The 23184-nt window shown below is 40.2% G+C and overlaps 1 protein-coding gene and 7 non-coding genes across 18 annotated transcripts in view; 7 read left to right on the plus strand and 1 right to left on the minus strand.

Annotated features, from left to right (window-relative positions):
- Positions 1-152: 152 nt before the first annotated feature.
- Positions 153-234, plus strand: trnar-ucg. Its single transcript has one exon. It is a non-coding gene; the product is annotated as a tRNA-Arg (tRNA).
- Positions 235-706: 472 nt separating this feature from the next.
- On the plus strand, positions 707-779 carry trnar-ucg. The gene has a single exon. It is a non-coding gene; the product is annotated as a tRNA-Arg (tRNA).
- Positions 780-1787: 1008 nt separating this feature from the next.
- Positions 1788-1869, plus strand: trnar-ucg. The gene has a single exon. It is a non-coding gene; the product is annotated as a tRNA-Arg (tRNA).
- Positions 1870-2341: 472 nt separating this feature from the next.
- Positions 2342-2414, plus strand: trnar-ucg. Its single transcript has one exon. It is a non-coding gene; the product is annotated as a tRNA-Arg (tRNA).
- A 472-nt stretch (positions 2415-2886) lies between these two features.
- Positions 2887-2959, plus strand: trnar-ucg. The gene has a single exon. It is a non-coding gene; the product is annotated as a tRNA-Arg (tRNA).
- A 463-nt stretch (positions 2960-3422) lies between these two features.
- Positions 3423-3504, plus strand: trnar-ucg. Its single transcript has one exon. It is a non-coding gene; the product is annotated as a tRNA-Arg (tRNA).
- A 472-nt stretch (positions 3505-3976) lies between these two features.
- On the plus strand, positions 3977-4049 carry trnar-ucg. Its single transcript has one exon. It is a non-coding gene; the product is annotated as a tRNA-Arg (tRNA).
- An 8716-nt stretch (positions 4050-12765) lies between these two features.
- LOC121539417 (transmembrane protein KIAA1109 homolog) overlaps positions 12766-23184 on the minus strand; it is a 142994-nt gene continuing 132575 nt past the window's right edge. For all 11 annotated transcript variants that reach the window (XM_041847908.2, XM_041847901.2, XM_041847903.2 and 8 more), the window contains 9 exons: positions 19203-19360; positions 18812-19001; positions 18398-18615; positions 17984-18235; positions 17683-17886; positions 17383-17577; positions 15478-15612; positions 14025-14190; positions 12766-13771 (listed from right to left, as the gene is read on the minus strand). In XM_041847908.2, coding sequence (XP_041703842.2) covers positions 13537-13771; positions 14025-14190; positions 15478-15612; positions 17383-17577; positions 17683-17886; positions 17984-18235; positions 18398-18615; positions 18812-19001; positions 19203-19360 — 1753 coding nt within the window. In that variant the 3' untranslated portion in view covers positions 12766-13536. The remainder of the gene's footprint in view (positions 13772-14024; positions 14191-15477; positions 15613-17382; positions 17578-17682; positions 17887-17983; positions 18236-18397; positions 18616-18811; positions 19002-19202; positions 19361-23184) is intronic.

Genomic DNA, 23184 nt, shown 5'->3' on the forward strand with positions numbered 1-23184 from the left:
TGGATAAGGCGTCTGACTTCAAGAAAGAAGGTTGAGGGATAATGTCTCTTTGTAATTGTTCAATATGACTAGCTTTCCTCATTTTAAAAGGTTCCCAATTTCGCTACGTCTATTGTTGTACAGCAAAGGTTATACAATATTTTATAGGACTTGGTAGAACAGACTGTGTGGCCTAATGGGTAAGGCGTCTGACTTCGAATCAGAAGATTGAGGGTTCGAGTCCCTTCGCTATCATTTAGTTTCAACAGCTAAGCTCATTTGGACATGTTCCCAATGTCCCTAAATAAGAGACTGCTCTTGTTGCGTGAAAAGCTAGGACATTGTTATATAGCTTTAATAATCTCAGACTGCGAGTCTTGAGAAATATTGCTTCTGATTCTGCTTCACAAGATTGAGATATAAAGTCCCTTTCGTAGTTGTTAAATATCCTTAGCTTTCCTCATTTAGATAGGTTTCCAATTTCCCTACATACGATATATCTCTTGTTGCCTGGAAAAGGAAGAACATTGTTATGGAGGTTTATTAATACAGACTGCGTGGCATAATGGATAAGGCGTCTGACTTCAAGAAAGAAGGTTGAGGGATAATGTCTCTTTGTAATTGTTCAATATGACTAGCTTTCCTCATTTTAAAAGGTTCCCAATTTCGCTACGTCTATTGTTGTACAGCAAAGGTTATACAATATTTTATAGGACTTGGTAGAACAGACTGCGTGGCCTAATGGATAAGGCGTCTGACTTCGAATCAGAAGATTGAGGGTTCGAGTCCCTTCGCTGTCATTTAGTTTCAACAGCTATGCTCATTTGGACATGTTCTCAATGTCCCTAAATAAGAGACTGCTCTTGTTGCGTGAAAAGCTAGGACATTGTTATATAGCTTTAATAATCTCAGACTGCGAGGCTTGAGAAATATTGCTTCTGATTCTGCTTCACAAGATTGAGATATAAAGTCCCTTTCGTAGTTGTTAAATATCCTTAGCTTTCCTCATTTAGATAGCTTTCCAATTTCCCTACATACGATATATCTCTTGTTGCCTGGAAAAGGAAGAACATTGTTATGGAGGTTTATTAATACAGACTGCGTGGCATAATGGATAAGGCGTCTGACTTCAAGAAAGAAGGTTGAGGGATAATGTCTCTTTGTAATTGTTCAATATGACTAGCTTTCCTCATTTTAAAAGGTTCCCAATTTCGCTACGTCTATTGTTGTACAGCAAAGGTTATACAATGTTTTATAGGACTTGGTAGAACAGACTGCGTGGCCTAATGGATAAGGCTTCTGATGTCGAATCAGAAGTTTGAGGGTTCGAGTCCCTTCGCTGTCATTTAGTTTCAACAGCTATGCTCATTTGGACATGTTCTCAATGTCCCTAAATAAGAGACTGCTCTTGTTGCGTGAAAAGCTAGGACATTGTTATATAGCTTTAATAATCTCAGACTGCGAGTCTTGAGAAATATTGCTTCTGATTCTGCTTCACAAGATTGAGATATAAAGTCCCTTTCGTAGTTGTTAAATATCCTTAGCTTTCCTCATTTAGATAGGTTTCCAATTTCCCTACATACGATATATCTCTTGTTGCCTGGAAAAGGAAGAACATTGTTATGGAGGTTTATTAATACAGACTGCGTGGCATAATGGATAAGGCGTCTGACTTCAAGAAAGAAGGTTGAGGGATAATGTCTCTTTGTAATTGTTCAATATGACTAGCTTTCCTCATTTTAAAAGGTTCCCAATTTCGCTACGTCTGTTGTTGTACAGCAAAGGTTATACAATGTTTTATAGGACTTGGTAGGACAGACTGCGTGGCCTAATGGGTAAGGCGTCTGACTTCGAATCAGAAGATTGAGGGTTCGAGTCCCTTCGCTATCATTTAGTTTAAACAGCTAAGCTCATTTGGACATGTTCCCAATGTCCCTAAATAAGAGACTGCTCTTGTTGCATGAAAAGCTAGGACATTGTTATATAGCTTTAATAATCTCAGACTGCGAGTCTTGAGAAATATTGCTTCTGATTCTCCTTCACAAGATTGAGATATAAAGTCCCTTTCGTAGTTGTTAAATATCCTTAGCTTTCCTCATTTAGATAGGTTTCCAATTTCCCTACATACGATATATCTCTTGTTGCCTGGAAAAGGAAGAACATTGTTATGGAGGTTTATTAATACAGACTGCGTGGCATAATGGATAAGGCGTCTGACTTCAAGAAAGAAGGTTGAGGGATAATGTCTCTTTGTAATTGTTCAATATGACTAGCTTTCCTCATTTTAAAAGGTTCCCAATTTCGCTACGTCTATTGTTGTACAGCAAAGGTTATACAATGTTTTATAGGACTTGGTAGAACAGACTGCGTGGCCTAATGGATAAGGCGTCTGACTTCGAATCAGAAGATTGAGGGTTCGAGTCCCTTCGCTGTCATTTAGTTTCAACAGCTAAGCTCATTTGGACATGTTCCCAATGTCCCTAAATAAGAGACTGCTCTTGTTGCATGAAAAGCTAGGACATTGTTATATAGCTTTAATAATCTCAGACTGCGAGGCTTGAGAAATATTGCTTCTGATTCTGCTTCACAAGATTGAGATATAAAGTCCCTTTCGTAGTTGTTAAATATCCTTAGCTTTCCTCATTTAGATAGGTTTCCAATTTCCCTACATACGATATATCTCTTGTTGCCTGGAAAAGGAAGAACATTGTTATGGAGGTTTATTAATACAGACTGCGTGGCATAATGGATAAGGCGTCTGACTTCAAGAAAGAAGGTTGAGGGATAATGTCTCTTTGTAATTGTTCAATATGACTAGCTTTCCTCATTTTAAAAGGTTCCCAATTTCGCTACGTCTATTGTTGTACAGCAAAGGTTATACAATGTTTTATAGGACTTGGTAGAACAGACTGCGTGGCCTAATGGATAAGGCGTCTGACTTCGAATCAGAAGATTGAGGGTTCGAGTCCCTTCGCTGTCATTTAGTTTCAACAGCTAAGCTCATTTGGACATGTTCCCAATGTCCCTAAATAAGAGACTGCTCTTGTTGCGTGAAAAGCTAGGACATTGTTATATAGCTTTAATAATCTCAGACTGCGAGGCTTGAGAAATATTGCTTCTGATTCTGCTTCACAAGATTGAGATATAAAGTCCCTTTCGTAGTTGTTAAATATCCTTAGCTTTCCTCATTTAGATAGCTTTCCAATTTCCCTACATACGATATATCTCTTGTTGCCTGGAAAAGGAAGAACATTGTTATGGAGGTTTATTAATACAGACTGCGTGGCATAATGGATAAGGCGTCTGACTTCAAGAAAGAAGGTTGAGGGATAATGTCTCTTTGTAATTGTTCAATATGACTAGCTTTCCTCATTTTAAAAGGTTCCCAATTTCGCTACGTCTATTGTTGTACAGCAAAGGTTATACAATATTTTATAGGACTTGGTAGAACAGACTGTGTGGCCTAATGGATAAGGCGTCTGACTTCGAATCAGAAGATTGAGGGTTCGAGTCCCTTCGCTATCATTTAGTTTCAACAGCTAAGCTCATTTGGACATGTTCCCAATGTCCCTAAATAAGAGACTGCTCTTGTTGCATGAAAAGCTAGGACATTGTTATATAGCTTTAATAATCTCAGACTGCGAGTCTTGAGAAATATTGCTTCTGATTCTGCTTCACAAGATTGAGATATAAAGTCCCTTTCGTAGTTGTTAAATATCCTTAGCTTTCCTCATTTAGATAGGTTTCCAATTTCCCTACATACGATATATCTCTTGTTGCCTGGAAAAGGAAGAACATTGTTATGGAGGTTTATTAATACAGACTGCGTGGCATAATGGATAAGGCGTCTGACTTCAAGAAAGAAGGTTGAGGGATAATGTCTCTTTGTAATTGTTCAATATGACTAGCTTTCCTCATTTTAAAAGGTTCCCAATTTCGCTACGTCTATTGTTGTACAGCAAAGGTTATACAATGTTTTATAGGACTTGGTAGAACAGACTGCGTGGCCTAATGGATAAGGCGTCTGACTTCGAATCAGAAGTTTGAGGGTTCGAGTCCCTTCGCTGTCATTTAGTTTCAACAGCTATGCTCATTTGGACATGTTCTCAATGTCCCTAAATAAGAGACTGCTCTTGTTGCGTGAAAAGCTAGGACATTGTTATATAGCTTTAATAATCTCAGACTGCGAGGCTTGAGAAATATTGCTTCTGATTCTGCTTCACAAGATTGAGATATAAAGTCCCTTTCGTAGTTGTTAAATATCCTTAGCTTTCCTCATTTAGATAGGTTTCCAATTTCCCTACATACAATATATCTCTTGTTGCCTGGAAAAGGAAGAACATTGTTATGGAGGTTTATTAATACAGACTGCGTGGCATAATGGATAAGGCGTCTGACTTCAAGAAAGAAGGTTGAGGGATAATGTCTCTTTGTAATTGTTCAATATGACTAGCTTTCCTCATTTTAAAAGGTTCCCAATTTCGCTACGTCTATTGTTGTACAGCAAAGGTTATACAATGTTTTATAGGACTTGGTAGAACAGACTGCGTGGCCTAATGGATAAGGCTTCTGAAGTCAAATCAGAAGTTTGAGGGTTCGAGTCCCTTCGCTGTCATTTAGTTTCAACAGCTAAGCTCATTTGGACATGTTCTCAATGTCCCTAAATAAGAGACTGCTCTTGTTGCGTGAAAAGCTAGGACATTGTTATATAGCTTTAATAATCTCAGACTGCGAGGCTTGAGAAATATTGCTTCTGATTCTGCTTCACAAGATTGAGATATAAAGTCCCTTTCGTAGTTGTTAAATATCCTTAGCTTTCCTCATTTAGATAGCTTTCCAATTTCCCTACATACGATATATCTCTTGTTGCCTGGAAAAGGAAGAACATTGTTATGGAGGTTTATTAATACAGACTGCGTGGCATAATGGATAAGGTGTCTGACTTCAAGAAAGAAGGTTGAGGGATAATGTCTCTTTGTAATTGTTCAATATGACTAGCTTTCCTCATTGTAAAAGGTTCCCAATTTCGCTACGTCTATTGTTGTACAGCAAAGGTTATACAATATTTTATAGGACTTGGTAGAACAGACTTTGTGGCCTAATGGATAAGGCGTCTGACTTCGAATCAGAAGATTGAGGGTTCGAGTCCCTTCGCTGTCATTTAGTTTCAACAGCTAAGCTCATTTGGACATGTTCCCAATGTCCCTAAATAAGAGACTGCTCTTGTTGCATGAAAAGCTATGAATTGAACTGGAAGGATAATGATGATTATTTTTAATTGATTACCCTTCAGACCATATCCTCTTTAAATCTCACAATGATTATTGAACCCCTAAATCTGCTCCATGTGATCTCATATCAAATTATCCATTATCGTTTACTTGATCAACAACATAGGAAATATCTGTTTCCCCTTCTATTGTTCCTGTCACCCCTGTAAATCTCATATTTCATTCATTAGCCAATACAATCACGTACTACGCGTAAGTAAGTCTTGATATTTTATCCCAGGCATCTATTTAAAAATCTGTTTGATACGTTGTCTCCTACTTTCCCCTTAACATAATACTATAGTAGACTTCCATCAAGCCTGGAAAAGAAAACTCCCACTCAGAAGACACTAGATAATACCACGTTTCATTAAATTCTCTACACCTTCTAATATAAACCTATAACCCCTTTCTAGTAATTTAATAATCTCAACCTGTTGCATTGATGTTTTAAAATATAAACCTATCGTTTAATAACTTACACCAAATGTTTACTTAATCCATCAGCCTAATAGTAACAACTATCTCCCATTGTTCAACATACCATAAACAGATGATCGTTTTTAGAATTAATGAACTGTCTGCATAACTCACTGTTGTTTAAACAAACTATAGAATTTAATAATAATAATAAAAAATGGTCAAAGAACATTCAATTATCTAGACATGTTCTTCATATCACCCCAATGCATCCTACATACAGTGGGGAGAACAAGTATTTGATACACTGCCAATTTTGCAGGTTTTCCTACTTACAAAGCATGTAGAGGTCTGTAATTTTTATCATAGGTACACTTCAACTGTGAGAGACGGAATCTAAAACAAAAATCCAGAAAATCACATTGTATGATTTTTAAGTAATGAATTTGCATTTTATTGCATGACATAAGTATTTGATACATCAGAAAAGCAGAACTTAATATTTGGTATAGAAACCTTTGTTTGCAATTACAGAGATCATACGTTTCCTGTAGGTCTTAACCAGGTTTGCACACACTGCAGCAGGGATTTTGGCCCACTCCTCCATACAGACCTTTTCCAGATCCTTCAGGTTTCGGGGCTGTCGCTGGGCAATACGGACTTTGTAGTATCCGTTCAAGTAACACATACCAGCAGTTGAATTACACTCATAAATACAGATTTTACTCTATGCCATTGAAATGACAAAAAATCCCACATATAGCTCAATTATAATGGTTTGTCATCTTACCCTCTGATACAAAATGAAGTTCCTTCACTTCACTACCTTAGCTCTACCCTGATAATTAGTTCAATGGAAACCATTCATTGGCTTTGTACTATATTATACGTTACGTCTATAACCACATTACTTATGGTCAGTTTATTCCTTGAACCTTATCTCTATCACATGATCCAACAACGATACAAACTTAGAAAACCCATATTAATTACTTTCTCCACCCATGACGTACGTCTACGTTTGGGTGAGCAAGTTAATACATATATAACGTTAGAAACTTCTAGGTACTCACATCAAAGAATCCCTTCGTGGTGTTTTTAACCATTCTTAATCGACACAAATCACTTCTTCAAACATTTTCCCAGCGGACCAAAAAAATAGACTGTAATTTCCCGGACACTGCCCTGCCTGTCCAGAAAATACAGACCTTTCTACTACTCTCTAAAATAACCTCACAATCTCCATACCACTCCTTGATATTCTATGAATTAATTATGTTATATATCGTAACTTCTTATCCAAACTTATATCAAATTATTATACCAATTTTTAGAACTTATTATGCACCCCTCAGATTCAAATTACCTTCTGCTCTTTGTTCATAAGATAGCCCATGTTGTCCCATTCAATTACTTAATTTTACATTACTTTTACAAAATACTTATTCTAAATGGGGATTTGCCTGTAATAATTTCGTCATTTCCCGTTTCTCTCTTCGAGTTAAATGACGCTCCACTTTACTCTTAATGGTGACTGTTTTTCCAGATATCGGTCTACTAAGCTGGCCATTCATTACTACTATTAGTTCATGCAATATTAGTAATAAATACTTAAATTAAAATCCCCATCCTGATCTGTATTAAAATGTTGTTCCTATTTGTTGTTTTGGTGCTATGATTCAATATGTTACATTGCATTGGCTCCCTCTCCTGGCCGTTTTTGAGTAATTCACAAAATACTAATTCTCTCCTAACCAAGGTATTCAAATCTACTGATGATACAACACATCAAAGAACATTAGAATATATTTTTCATAATGATACAACACCTTATAGATCCTATTTTATGATGATACAACACATCTGCGATCTTTTTCATAATGATACAACACATTATAGATCTTTTTTTATGATGATACAACACATCTGCGATCCTTTTCATAATGATACAACACATTATAGATCCTATTTTATGATGATACAACACATCTGCGATCCTTTTCATAATGATACAACACATTATAGATCCTATTTTATGATGATACAACACATCTCTCTTATTTCATGACTTATTCCATGATGATACAACACATCTCTCTTGTATTCTCTTTTGTCTTTGTACTCATTACTCTTAACACACCCTGTTTTTGAATCATAGCACCATGTTATTGTCTAATTTGATAATTATCCTTACATCTCACTAAATAACTCAATACCACTCATCGTCCCCCTTTAAAATATTGCATTTCAAAAGTTTGTTACAGCTGAGCTTCACCACAGATAAGCAGAATTTGAAATAATCCAAGAAATGAAAGTCTGCTTACCTGTTAGTTTGGCTGTAAACTGCATCCTGTTCGTTTAGATGCCAATCTGTTATGATGAGTTTCTAGGGTATCAAGTGATTACGAATGTAAGGATGTACTTAGACACTTTTGATGAGGAGTTCATATAAGATATTTAATATGGTACCATGGTTAGTTATAGCAGACATAGCCCTGCCTCTGCCATCTTCCTACCTCCAGAACAAAGATCCACTCTCTCTATATATACACTCTGTTAGAAGTCTCTTCACGACCATCTGGTAAACCTCCATGGGCACTCCCTTTCTTTGATGTTATTACCCTTTACCCCTGTCACTATATCCAGTCCATCAATTATGCTAAGATCAACATCAGTAATCTCCTTTGACATAAGGAATTCAGACTCTGTGGCACCAAACCACTTATCCACTAACTCTCCCCTGGTCCACACAATACTATGACATGACATCATTACACCTACATTGTTATTATTATTTTTTTGACAATCAGAGGCTGTGTAGCCTAATGGATAAGGTGTCTGATTCCAGATCTGAAGATTGAGGGTTCAAGTCCCTTTCAGGTTTTTATATATACTTGTTCAGACAGGTTTCTAAAATCCCTACATAAAACCTGTCCTTTCTTGCAAAGAAAAGTTTTTACATTGTCATATAGGAGACACAGGAGAAGACCGCATGGCCTAATGGATGAGGTGTCTGACTTGAACAAAAAGATTGAGGGTTCGAGTCCCTTTGTGGTTGTTTAATTTCACTTGTTCTGCTTTTTTGGACATCTTCCCAATTTCAGTAAATAAGACGTGTCTTTTTGCTTGAAAAAGGTAGGAAAATGTTATTTAGGTTCAATTAACACATACTGCATGGCCTAATTGATAAGGTGTGTGACTTCAACTTGGAAAATTGAGGGTTCGAGTCCATTAGTGGTTGTTTAATTTCACTAGTTTGCCCTAATTGGACATTTTCCCTAATTAAGACATGTCTCTTGTTTCTTGGAAAAGGTAGGACATTGTTATGTAGGTTTAATAATCACTGACCTCGTGTCCTACTGGATAAGGCGTCATTCTGCATCAGGCAATTTAGTGATAGTCTCTTCATACTAACTTAGACGTGTTTCCAAAATCCCTACATAAAGCCTGTCCTTTTTTAAAAAGAAAAGGTTGTACATTGTCATTATAGCTGTAGACCTTGTGACCTAATGGATAAGGTGTCTGACTTTGAATTAGAAGATTGAGCGTTCGAACCTCTTCGTGGTGGTTTAATTTAACTTGTTTGCCTTATTTGGACATGTTCCCAATTTCCCTAAATAAGACATCTCTTGTTGCTTGGAAAAGGTAAGACATTGTTATGTATTTTTTTTTAAATTGAAGGCTGTGTGGCCTAATGTATAATGTGTCTGAGTCCAGCTCAGAAGATTGAGGGTTCAAGTCCCTTTGTAGTTGTCTTGGAAATTCACCACTAAAGACTAAACTCAATGTAAATGAATCAATCTTTATTATCACGGCCGGAGACGTTCACAAACTCAATCCAAGCTTGATGAAAACTCTGAAAAGGCCATTCCCTTTCAGTACTTATAAACTGCTACACAAACAAGTCATGTAAGCATGATTTAAATTATTCTTTATTCATTATTAACGTTGGTTCCTGCATGTGACTGACCCCTGCATGTAACTGACCGATACCTCACAAGGCTTCTTCTCTCAAAGCTGAGACCTTGAAACTGAAATACTCCTCTTGAATCCCAGAACAATGTTCTGGGCGTACTGCCTAATTGCTTATACAGCGATAGTGAGTATTCCTCCCTTGCACAATCAATCAGTCACTTGCATGAACCCAACCGAGTTGGTTATTAGAAAAGCAGTATTTATGCTCAACATACAATCTGTGTACGATCTGATACACACAAACATAAACTTTCCTTCACATGGTCTTTATATATACTTATTTAGACAGGTTTACAAAACCCCTACATAAAAACTGTCCTGTTTTGCAAGGAAAAGGTTGTACAAGGTTGTAGGGCCTCCTGTAGCTCAGTTGGTAGAGCACGGCGCTTGCAATGCCAGGGTTGTAGGTTCGATTCCCACGGGGGGCCAGTATGCAAAATGTAAATGACTACAATGTCATATATGATACATAGGAGTAGTTGGCATGGATAAGGGCTCTGACTTAGTCCCTTCGTGGTCTTGTAATTTATTCAATTAGACAGGTTCTCCTTTCCCTACATAAGACATATCTGTTGTTGCATGGAAAAGGTAGGACATATTAATGTAGGTTTAATAATCACAGACTGCGTGGCCTGAGGGATATTACGTCTTATTCTGCATCAGAAGATTGAGGGAAAGAGTCCCTTCGTAGTTGTTAAGTATCACTAGCTTTCTTCATTTAGGTAGGTTCCCAATTTCCCTACGTAAGACGTCTCTTGTTGCTCGGAAAAGGTAGGGCATAGGTATGGAGTTTTATTCATCACAGACTGCATGGTGTAATGGATAAGGCGTCTGACTTCAAATCATAAGATCGAGGGATAATGTCCCTTCGTAGTTGTTAAATATAACTAGCTTTCGTCATTCAGACATGTTCCCAATTTCCCTACATAAGAGATGTCTGTTGTTGCAGTAAAAAGGTAGGACATTGTTGTGTCGTTTGGACATTCAAAGGCTGTTTGGCCTAATGGATAAGGTGTCTGATTCCAGAACAGAAGATTGAGATTTCAAGTCCCTTCCTGGTCTTGATATGTACTTATTTAGACAGGTTTCCAAAACCCCTACATAAGCCCTTTCCTTTTTTGCAAAGAAAAGGTTGTACAATGTCATACATGGTACTTAAGAGTAGACGGCGCAGCGTAATGAATAAGGGGTCTGTCGTTGAATCATATTATTGAGTATTCCAGTCCCTTCGTGGCCGTGTAATTTCACTAGCTCTCCTTATTTAGACAATTTCCCTAAATAAGACATGTTTCTTGTTGCCTGGAAAAGGTAGGAGATCGTTACTACATTTTAATAATCCCAGACTGCGTGGCCTAATGTATAAGACATCTGATTCTGCATCAGACGATTGAGCGATAGAGTCTCTTTGTAGTTGTTAAAAATCACTAGCTTTCCTCATTTAGATAAGTTCCCAATTTCCCTACATAAGACATGTCTCTTGCTGCTGGGAAAAGGTAGGATATTGGTATGTAGGTTTGTTATTCAGTTTGCGTGCCCTAATCGATAAGGCATCTGATTCTGCATCAGAAGATTGAGTGATAATGTCTCTTAGTAGTTGTTAAATATCACTAGTTTTCCATATTTAGACACTTTCCCTACATAAACCATGTATCTTGTTACCAGCAAAAGGAAGTATATTGTTATGTAGGTTGAATAATCAGAGACTGCGTGGCCTAATGTATAAGGTGTCTTATTTCAAAGCATTAGGTAGAGGGTTTGAGTCCCTTCGTGGCTGTTTAATTTCACTAGCTTTCCTTTCTTAGACAGGATACCAATTTCCGGACCTAAGACATCTCTTGTTGCTGGGAAAGAAATTTAGAATATTGTTAGGTACGCTCAAAAAACACAGACTACGTGGCCTAATGGATAAGGCATATAATTCACGATCAGAAGATTGATGGATTGAGTCCCTTTGTGGACCATAGATCTACTGGTGTTACTTAGTTAGAAAAATTCTCTACAAAAGATATAGCATGTATCTGAACAGACCGTGTAGGATAAGGTGTCTGACTTTGAATCAAAAGATTTAGGTTTCGAGTCCCTTTGTGGTTGTTTAATTTAACTAGCTGTCCTCATTTAGTCAATTTCCCTTCTTGTCAGCCATCAAGTTTTCAAGATATGTCACTTTCAAAATACAGAAATACAGAAATTAGCCCCGAATGATTTCTGAAAGTTACATATCTTGAAAACAGTTTGGGACTATGTCAACAATGGACTAATGAAACAAATACCAAAATATAGTTTTGGGGTGGAATTTTCCTTTAACAGACCGCATGGCCTAATTGATAAGATGTCTGATTCTGCATCAGAAGATTGAGGGATTGAGTCCCTTCGTAGTTGTTAAATATCACTAGCTTTACTTATTTAGACAGGTTCCCAATTTCCCTACCTAAGTCATGTCTCTGTTCATGTATTGGCGTCAGAGTACCATAGGGGGTTAAGGTGTGGCTTGATTTGGTGTTATCCTCCTTGAGCAAAGGATGCGTTCCACTCAAACAGCTGAATTTCGACTCCATCTGCTGGCCACAAATATTTGCTTCACTATTTGCCTGGAATCGGATTTTCCCTTTTGTACTGATGGTTCCACTATTCACTACACAGATTGCATGACTGTAGCAAAATATCTGCAGGATAGTCTGAACAGAACCCACAAGAGGTCTTGAGTATTGTATAACTTTTTTCTCTCTCTCACTCTCGCACACACACACACACAGTTATTGGAGGCCCAGGTAATACTGTGCAGCAATATCAGTCGACATCACAAAGCAAGTCCACCTTTTCCATCTCTTTCTTCTGCCACAGTCTGCTCCTTCCTCACCAACGCACCATCAAAAATGCAAAACATGCACAGCATTAAACAAATGGGAACTTGCCTCACAATGAGGGGATGTGAGTGCCACAGGAGCTAAGATTGAGGTAGTGAAATTAGTAATGCTGATACAAAGATCTGGATCAAAGCCACTGGATTATTTTTCAAAAGTTTAAATACTTAGTGTGGAATGAGCTCAGAAACCAAGGTAAAGCATTTTTAGAGAGCATCACAACTTCTGTCAGTAGGCTATATAAGACAATGAAGTTAGTGTAAAATTGGATGGCAATGATTTTATTATGTTAAGAAATCAACACATTTAAGAAATTCACAGTTATTTTATATACACTGGTCTATTGCACATATAAAAAAAAAACAGGCTTGACACACCCAGCTCACATGGGTTATAGACTATACATTTCAGATACCCATTAAATTAAGATTTAAAAATATAAACCATTGTTTATCATTACAATACATCTTATAACATGTTTTATATTTGGATCTGAACCATCCAATGCTTTTTTGTTAATAGGAACCATCTTCTCCAAAAAAACGTTTAGAAGAACTGATGAAATTCCTCTTTCCAACTTTACCATATGTTTGTTCCATTGGAAACAAAGCACAGGCAATGATTTTGAAGTACCCTCCCCTCAGAAAAAGTTAATGAACCTCAAAAGAAGGATAATAAATGATGACTTCAATTTGTTCTGATAACACCATACAAAGCATGTATAGCATATAATCCACGTTGGATATTTTCAGGGTTATAATTTTAAGCAGCCAAATAAGACTTCACTTACTACTTTGTTCAAAATATACATAAACAGTGCAAAACTTTCAGTCAAAACCCATAGTGGCATGCACTACAGTAAACATCTATGCTTAAATTAACACGGCTTAGCGGTAAATGTGCCTATGACAAATGCACAGTAGTCAAGGAAATATCCTGTGTTTCCAGTTATCCAGTGTTTTGTTCGTTGAGGATTTACTGTCTGACCTCCAGCTTTTAAAGTGTCGTGTTAGAACATATGGGTGTTGGAGTTAGTGCTCTTCTTTGTCTCGTCCCATCTTCTCCTTCTTCTCCTTCTTCTCCTTCTCGTCCTGCAGGGCCGTGCCCAGTTTCTTGATGAGGACAGAGAGGACCTTGTCCAGGGGGTCCATCACCCCCCTCTGGAGCCATTTGGGAATTGTAGTCCTTGCGTGGTGGAAGCCTAGCTTCTGCAGAATGTAGTCCACGCCGACAGGATCGATCTTCCGTCCCGTCCAGGAGATGAGCCTATGGAAAGTGATAATTAAGACTGAGTCAAGAAACCTCAGATGTATGGACAAACCGGTTTACGTTTAGGGTATAGGCCTAAAAGTGAGCTTATGGAGTAGTTGAAATGCACAGGTGAGGGGTTAAGGAGTCACAAAACACAGGGATCGCATACACATACTACAAATATACTGTATTGTTAGTTTGGATAAAAGTGTCTGCACAGTGGCATATATTATTCTTATAAGGGTCTGAGGGCTTGGGACTGGTTTACCTGAGCGTGGGCTCCAGGTGCCAGGTGTTGCACATGAATTCTCTCCAGTCTACTGTGGTGTAGTTGATGCCTTCCTCCTTGTCCTTGTCTGTGGAGTTCTCATCATGCAGGGCCGTCGGGCTCTTCTGGCCTGGCCGAGTGGCAAAGATCCGGGGGTTGAAAAGGGCTGCAGACCGGGGGGAGAGAGAGAGAGAGAGAGAGAGAGAGAGAGAGAGAGAGAGTTTGTGTAAAACTATAAAGAGTGCCTTGGTTCTCCTTGTTCTTCTATGACTATTAGTTCCTAAAACAAAGAGCACCTTTAATTCAGCTTTAATTATATTTTAGTTGTACATACATTGCTATTTTTTTCTATATAAAGTTATCAGTGAAAGTACATATCTACACTGAACAAACATTTTAACGCAACATGTAAAGTGTTGGTCCCATGTTTCATGAGCTGAAATAAAAGATCCCAGAAATGTTCCATATGCACAAAAATATTATTTATCTCAAATTTTGTGCACAAATTAGTTTACATCCCTGTTAGTGAGAATTTCTTCTTTGCCAAGATAATCCATCCACCTGCCAGAGAATTGAATGTTAATTTTTCTACCTTGTTTTAGAGAATTTGTCAGTACATCCAACCGGCATCACAACCGCAGACCACGTGTATGGCGTCGTGTGGCCGAGCAGTTTGCTGACGTCAACGTTGTGAACAGAGTGTCCCATGGTGGCGGTGGGGTTATGGTATGGGCATGTATAAGCTACGGACAACGAATACAATTGCATTTTATATATGGCAATTTGAAAACACAGAGATACTGTGATGAGATCCTGAGGCCCATTGTCGTGCCATTCATCCGCTTCCATCACCTCATGTTTCAGCATGATAATGCACGGCCCCATGTTGCAAGGATCTGTACACAATTCCTGGAATTGTGAAAATGTCCCAGTCCTTCCATGGCCTATATACTCACCAGACATGTCACCCATTGAGCATGTTTGGGATCCTCTGGATCGACGTGTACGACAGCGTTCCAGTTCCCGCCAACATCCAGCAACTTCACACAGCCATTGAAGAGGAGTGGGACAACATTCCACAGGCCACAGTCAACAGCCTGATCAACTCTATGCGAAGGAGATGTGTCGTGCTGCATGAGGCTAATGGTGGTCACACCAGATACTGACTAGTTTTCTGATCCACGCCCCTACTTTTATTTTAAGGTATCTTTGACCAACAGATGCATATCTGTATTCCCAGTCATGTGAAGTCCATAGATTAGGGCCTAATTAATGTATTTCAATTGACTGATTTCCTTATATAAACTGTAACTCAGTAAAATCTTTGAAATTCTTGCATGTTGCGTTTATATTTTAGTTCAGTATTTATAAAGTTATCATGTAAAGTACAGTTAATTGTTCTGGTTTGCTACACATAATGTGCTGCTGCTGTTTACATTTCAGGTGCTCTCACCCTTCTCTTTTTCCTTCAGGTAGGCAGAGACCAGGTCGTGCAGAAACATGATGAGCTCGGCGTCCATGGTGACACATATGTGGTCGGTGAACTCAGTCACCACGCTGCACTCCACCTTGGGCTTACTGTTGGAGTCTGAAACAGAGGGGAAACAATAGTGTCATTCCAACAAAGATATATTAAATGGGAGAAAACTGAAAATGACAAAAATATTGAACAAATCTTGGAGGACAATGGAAGTGGACTTCAACAACAACGTTGCCCCTAAATATATACAGTGGGGGAAAAAAGTATTTTGTCAGCCACCAATTGTGCAAGTTCTCCCACTTAAAAAGATGAGAGAGGCCTGTAATTTTCATCATAGGTACACGTCAACTATGACAGACAAATTGAGAAAAAAAAATCCAGAAAATCACATTGTAGGATTTTTAATGAATTTATTTGCAAATTATGGTGGAAAATAAGTATTTGGTTACCTACAAACAAGCAAGGTTTCTGGCTCTCACAGACCTGTAACTTCTTCTTTAAGAGGCTCCTCTGTCCTCCACTCGTTACCTGTATTAATGGGACCTGTTTGAACTTGTTATCAGTATAAAAGACACCTGTCCACAACCTCAAACAGTCACACTCCAAACTCCAATATTGCCAAGACCAAAGAGCTGTCAAAGGACACCAGAAACAAAATTGTAGACCTGCACCAGGCTGGGAAGACTGAATCTGCAATAGGTAAGCAGCTTGGTTTGAAGAAATCAACTGTGGGAGCAATTATTAGGAAATGGAAGACATACAAGACCACTGATAATCTCCCTCGATCTGGGGGTCCACGCAAGATCTCACCCCGTGGGGTCAAAATGATCACAAGAACGGTGAGCAAAAATCCCAGAACCACATGGGGGGACCTAGTGAATGACCTGCAGAGAGCTGGGACCAAAGTAACAAAGCCTACCATCAGTAACACACTACGCCGCCAGGGACTCAAATCCTGCAGTGCCAGACGTGTCCCCCTGCTTAAGCCAGTACATGTCCAGGCCCGTCTGAAGTTTTCTAGAGTGCATTTGGATGATCCAGAAGAGGATTGGGATAATGTCATATGGTCAGATGAAACCAAAATATAACTTTTTGGTAAAAACTCAACTCGTCGTGTTTGGAGGACAAAGAATGCTGAGTTGCATCCAAAGAACACCATACCTACTGTGAAGCATGGGGTGGAAACATCATGCTTTGGGGCTGTTTTTCTGCAAAGGGACCAGGACGACTGATCCGTTTAAAGGAAAGAATGAATGGGGCCATGTATCGTGAGATTTTGAGTGAAAACCTCCTTCCATCAGCAAGGGCATTGAAGATGAAACGTGGCTGGGTCTTTCAGCATGACAATGATCCCAAACACACCGCCCGGGCAACGAAGGAGTGGCTTTGTAAGAAGCATTTCAAGGTCCTGGAGTGGCCTAGCCAGTCTCCAGATCTCAACCCCATAGAAAATCTTTGGAGGGAGTTGAATGTCCGTGTTGCCCAGCGACAGCCCCAAAACATCACTGCTCTAGAGTAGATCTGCATGGAGGAATGGGCCAAAATACCAGCAACAGTGTGTGAAAACCTTGTGAAGACTTACAGAAAATGTTTGACCTGTGTCATTGCCAACAAAGGGTATATAACAAAGTATTGAGAAACTTTTGTTATTGACCAAATACTTATTTTCCACCATAATTTGCAAATAAATTCATTAAAAATCCTCATTTTGTCTGTCATAGTTGACGTGTACCTATGATGAAAATTACAGGCCTCTCTCATCTTTTTAAGTGGGAGAACTTGCACAATTGGTGGCTGACTAAATACTTTTTTCCCCCACTGTACCATTACTAATTGTGGTCTGTTCATACTGGTGGACCGAATACCAACTGAGCCTACCAGTCAAGGAGGGTTCGTCTGGATCCTGAACGTGGATGGACTTGAAGTCCAGCTGCATCCTGGGTAGGGCAAAGATGGTCTCTGTCTCATGGTTGTAGCTGGACGAGCCGCGGAAGCTGCTTAGCAGGCTGGAACTCTTGGCGGCAGCCCCACTCTCTGGGTTGTTGGCGTCCACGTTCCGCAAGAGGTTCAGCTCTGGGGAACAGGATACATTAGAATGAGGCAGGCGTCTTGAATATATTGGGTCAAGGGAAACAGTAGACCTTGTATATGACATTGGTAAAATTTAGTAGCCTTTACCCTCATTCCTCATGGCAGTCACATAGTTGAACCACTCTTTGACCGTGGCTACTCCGTGTGGGGGGTTTTCGTGCCGGCGACGGGTGATTTTGGTGATGGTGGCCATGGGGCTCTCTAGTGCTCCGCAGGGTTTGGTTACCATGGTGTTGTGACCCAGATGAAAATCCAACGTCTGCACGATATAGGTGGAGTCATCAGTGGAGCCTGATTGGATAAAAAAAATAGGTTGAGCTTAGAGGTATTTTGGGGACTTGCTTTTGCCCACCCCCCCACCCCCCTCTCTGTCCCTTGAAAGCCTTACCATCCTCCAATATCTTCTGAGCCTCAGTCCAAAAGGCTATATTGGGCTCCTCCAGGTGGAATAAGGCCCAGGACTTGGAGCGGAAGTTGGGCCCGTGGAAGCAGGCCAGGGTCATGTGGTTGCCATGGAGACTCATGGAGCCACCCAGTTGCACGGCGTCCTCTGGGAGTGGCATCTGGAAGAGGGAGATGTGGCATCCGGCGATCACCTTCAGAACCCCAGGCCAGTGACGATGGTGGGCTGCATCCATGTCTGGGAAAGAGAGCAATGACGAGAGTGAGAAGGAGCAATGACGATAGAAGGAGAGGGACGAAAAAGAGACAGAGGAAAGGGGAGGAGCAGGGGAAAGAGCATTCCGATCGAAACCAGTCCATTTTACTTGAACCCAGGAACTCCGTAATAATGGATACTTACAAAGCTCTGCAGCGCCTTTCTCGATGTTGATGACCGGCGCCTTCGGGGGCAGGTAGGGGACTGGACCCCATGTGGACAACGCTCGTTTGCTGGTGTCAAATTGCTGGGTGAAAAATTCCTGCAGCTTCATCCCGATCTTAATGAGGTCGGGGGTAGTGGAGCGCGAGATGATCACCTGGAAGATATCCCACTGCAAGTCCCCGTGGACAAAGATCTCACTGGAGTGAGGGAAGGATAGGTAAAAGGAGAGGTGAAAGAGAGGAGGAAGGGAGAGAGATGAGAAAGAGAAGAGGAGGGAGAGAGTGAGTGAGAAAGAGAAGAGCAGAAATGGTCAGAAAATAAGAACAGACAAGAATGTAGCCACAGGGGTTTTGGCTATACATTTTCTCTAGTAGGCTAGGCTAGTTTATTTACCTTTTCTCTGATAGGCTGGTCTCCACAGTGCACAGGTTAACCTTCCACTCATCCTGGAGCTGCAGGTCGGCGTTGCTGAAGATGCCCATGAGGATGCTTGAGCCCATGTAGTCCACACGGGCCTCCGTGGAGCCCATGGTGATCTGGATCTTATGGCTGGGCTGCTGGTTGGGGTGCTCCGAGATGTGTGCTTCAACAAACAAATATGTGTTGTTAGGTGCGGCAGAGAGATCTCAAGTTCTACTCATTTGACAGGGATGTTTAACTTAGAGTTCTGTTCATCATTTAAATGCCAAGACCCGAGGCTAGAGCACAATCTATTTGGAATTGCACAAAAAGTAAACAGTACAGGCCAGTGGCTTAATACCTTATTCCCCGTCCCTGTACTTACAGACCATCTCCAGGGTGTTGACATCTATGTTGCCCCCCACCACGCCACCTTTAGAGTCCAGTTTGGAGCGACCCAGGCCCACGGACATGCTGATCTCTCGGTCTCGGTTACTACCCACTGACAAACGACCCTGACTCTTCAGCCCACTGGTGGTCCAACTAGAGGTAAACAAGAGCAAAGGGAAACAGTTCCACCCACCTCCTCATGAATAATTAACATCTGCTTTCTAGGAGGCATCGTTTGTGTCAACAGCAATATTTCAATGTTTGGAATATTGCTTTTGTTAAGGGTTATATGTACAGTCGTGGTCAAAAGTTTTGATAATGACACAAATACTAATTTTCACAAAGTCTGCTGCATCAGTTTTGATGATGGCAATTTGCATATACTCCAGAATGTCATGAAGAGTGATCAGATGAATTGCAATTCATTGCAAAGTCCCTCTTTGCCATGAAAATGAACTTAATCCCAAAAAAACATTTCCACTGGATTTCAGCCCTGCCACAAAAGGACCAGCTAACATCATGTCAGTGATTCTCTCGTTAACACAGGTGAGAGTGTTGACGAGGACAAGGCTGGAGATCACTCTGTCATGCTGATTGAGTTAGAATAACAGACTGGAAGCTTTAAAAGGAAGGTGGTGCTTGAAATCATTGTTCTTCCTCTGTTAACCATGGTTACCTGCAAGGAAACACGTGCCGTCATCATTGCTTTGTATAAAAAGGGCTTCACAGGCAAGGACATTGCTGCTAGTAAGATTGCACCTAAATCAACCACTTATCAGATCATCAAGAACTTCAAGGAGAGAGGTTCAATTGTTATGAAGAAGGCGTCAGGGCGCCCAAGAAAGTCCAGCAAGCGCCAGGACCGTCTCCTAAAGTTGATTCAGCTGCGGGACACCACCAGTGCAGAGCTTGCTCAGGAATGGCAGCAGGCAGGTGTGAGTGCATCTGCACACACAGTGAGGCGAAGACTTTTGGAGGATGGCCTGGTGTCAAGAAGGGCAGCAAAGAAGCCACTTCTCTCCAGGAAAAACATCAGGGACAGACTGATATTCTGCAAAAGGTACAGGGACTGGAGTGCTGAGGACTGGGGTAAAGTCATTTTCTCAAATTAATCCCCTTTCCGATTGTTTGGGGCATCCGGAAAACACCTTGTCCGGAGAAGACAAGGTGAGCTCTACCATCAGTCCTGTGTCATGCCAACAGTAAAGCATCCCGAGACCATTCATGTGTGGGGTTTCTTCTCAGCCAAGGGAGTGCGCTCACTCACATTTTTGCCTAAGAACACAGCCATGAATAAAGAATAGTACCAACACATCCTCCGAGAGCAACTTCTCCCAACCATCCAAGAACAGTTTGGTGATGACAAATGTATTTTCGAGCATGATGGAGCACCTTGCCATAAGGCAAAAGTGATAACTAAGTGGCTCAGGGAACAAAACATCGACATTTTGGGTCCATGGCCAGGAAACTCCCCAGACCTTAATCCCATTGAGAACTTGTGTTCGATCCTCAAGAGACGGGTGGACAAACAAAAACCCACAAATTCTGACAAACTCCAAGCATTGATTATGCAAGAATGGGCTGCCATCAGTCAGGATGTGGCCCAGACGTTAATTGACAGCATGCCAGGGCGGATTACAGAGGTCTTGAAAAAGAAGGGTCAACACTGCAAATATTGACTCTGCATAAACTTAATGTAATGTCAATAAAAGCCTAAGACACTTATGGAATGCTTGTAATTATACTTCAGCATACCATAGTAACATCTGACAAAAATATCTCATAACACTGAAGCAGCGAACTTTGTGAAGACCAATACTTGTATCATTCTCAAAACTTTTGACCACGACTGTAGAATTGTTCCGTTTTTTAATAGGTTTTCAGATACAGGGGTTAAAGCAAAAATAAATCCCATTAAAGTCGATCTCAGATCGATTGTCTGGGGCCAAGTTAACCTCCCCTTTCATGTAACAAAGTCATGGCCATCGTGACTTAAACCAGTTAAATGTAACTATGTGTAAATCAAAAATGTAATCCCCCAAAGTAATTATTTATCATGAGGGGGCCATAAACAATAATTAGTAATGCTGCACACTCCAAGAAAGGTTAAAATCTCACCTTTCTGGTAAAAATAGTTATAAAGCGCATTCGGAAAGTATTAAGACCCCTTGACTTTTTCCACATTTTGTTACGTTACAGCTTTATTCTAAAATGGATTAAATAAAATCTTAGCAATCTACTAATTTATTAGAAATAAAAAACAGAAAAACCTATTCAGACCCTTTGCTATGAGACTCGAAATTGCGCTCAGGTGCATCCTGTTTCCATTGATAATCCTTGAGATGTTTCTACAACTTGTTTGGAGTCCACCTGTGGTAAGTTCAAATTATTGTAAATTATTTGGAAAGGCACACACCTGTCTATATAAGGTCCCACAGTTGAAAGTGCATGTCAGAGCAAAAACCAAGCCATGAGGTCAAAGGAATTGTCCGTAGAACTCCGAGACAGGGTTGTGTTGAGGCACAGATCTGGGGTAAGGGTACCAAAAAATTTCTGCAGCATTGAAGGTCCCCAAGAACACAGTGGCCTCCATCATTCTTAAATGAAAGAAGTTTGGAACCACCAAGACTCTTCCTAGAGCTGGCTGTCCGGCCAAACTGAGCAATCGGGGGAGGTGACCAAGAACCCGATGGTCATTCTGACAGAGCTTCAGAGTTCCTCTGTGGAGACGGGATAACCTTCCAGAAGGACAACCATCTCTGCAGCACTCCACCAATCAGGCCTTTATGGTAGAGTGGCCAGACGGAAGCCACTCCTCAGTAAAAGGCACATGACAGCCCGCTTGGAGTTTGCCAAAAGGCACCTAAAGACTCTCAGACCATAAGAAACAAGATTCTCTGGTCTGATGAAACCAAGATTGAACTCTTCGGCCTGAATGCCAAGCGTCACGTCTGGAGGAAACCTGGCACCATCCCTACGGCGAAGCATGGTGGTGGCAGCATCATGCTGTGGGGATGTTTTTCAGCGGCAGGGACAGGGAGACAAGTCAGGATCGAGGGAAAGCGTAAAGGAGCAAAGTACAGAGAGATCCTTGATGAAAACATGCTCCAGAGTGCTCAGGACCTCAGACTGGAGCATAAATTCACGTTCCAACAGGACAACGACCCTAAGCACACAGCCAAGACAACGCAGGAGTGGCTTTGGGACAAGTCTCTGAATGTCCTTGAGTGGCCCAGCCAGAGCCCGGACTTGAACCAAATCGAACATGTCTGGAAAGACCTGAAAATAGCTGTGCAGCAACGCTCCCCATCCAACCTGACAGAGCTTGAGTGGATCTGCAGAGAAGAATGGGAGAAACTCCCCAAATACAGGTGTGCCAAGCTAGTAGCGTTATACCCAAGAAGGCTCGAGGCTGTAATCGCTGACAAAGGTGATTCAACAAAGTACTGAGTAAAGGGTCTGAATACTTATGTAAATGTAATATTTCAGTTTTTATTTTATAATACATTAGCAAACATTTCTGAAAACCTGTTTTTGCTTTGTCATTATGGGGTATTGTGTGTAGATTGATGAGGGGAAAAAACAATTTAATGCATTTTAGAATAAGGCTGTAACATAACAAAATGTGGAAAAAGTCAAGGGGTCTGAATACTTTCCGAATGTACTGTAAATTGCTGAGATGTAGTCACTTGAGGACACAAGCTCAAGTACACAGTACAAATATGATAAAAATATGAAATATTTTATATGTATTTACAATTCAACAAAACTGTATTGTATGAATAAGGTTTGAAATGACTTATATACTTTCTAAATATAGTATAATCAAATTATAAAACTATAATATTTCACCTTCCTTATAACTGTAAAATACATATTTGTATTTTTAGTGTTAGAGAAAATGTGCATATTTTCTAAAGGTCTCTCTTGATCAAAACGTCTGACCCCATTGTCATCTCATATTGAAAAAATGTATG

This window comes from Coregonus clupeaformis, chromosome 25 (assembly GCF_020615455.1).
Source record: "Coregonus clupeaformis isolate EN_2021a chromosome 25, ASM2061545v1, whole genome shotgun sequence".
In the NCBI taxonomy this organism is placed as follows: domain Eukaryota; kingdom Metazoa; phylum Chordata; class Actinopteri; order Salmoniformes; family Salmonidae; genus Coregonus; species Coregonus clupeaformis.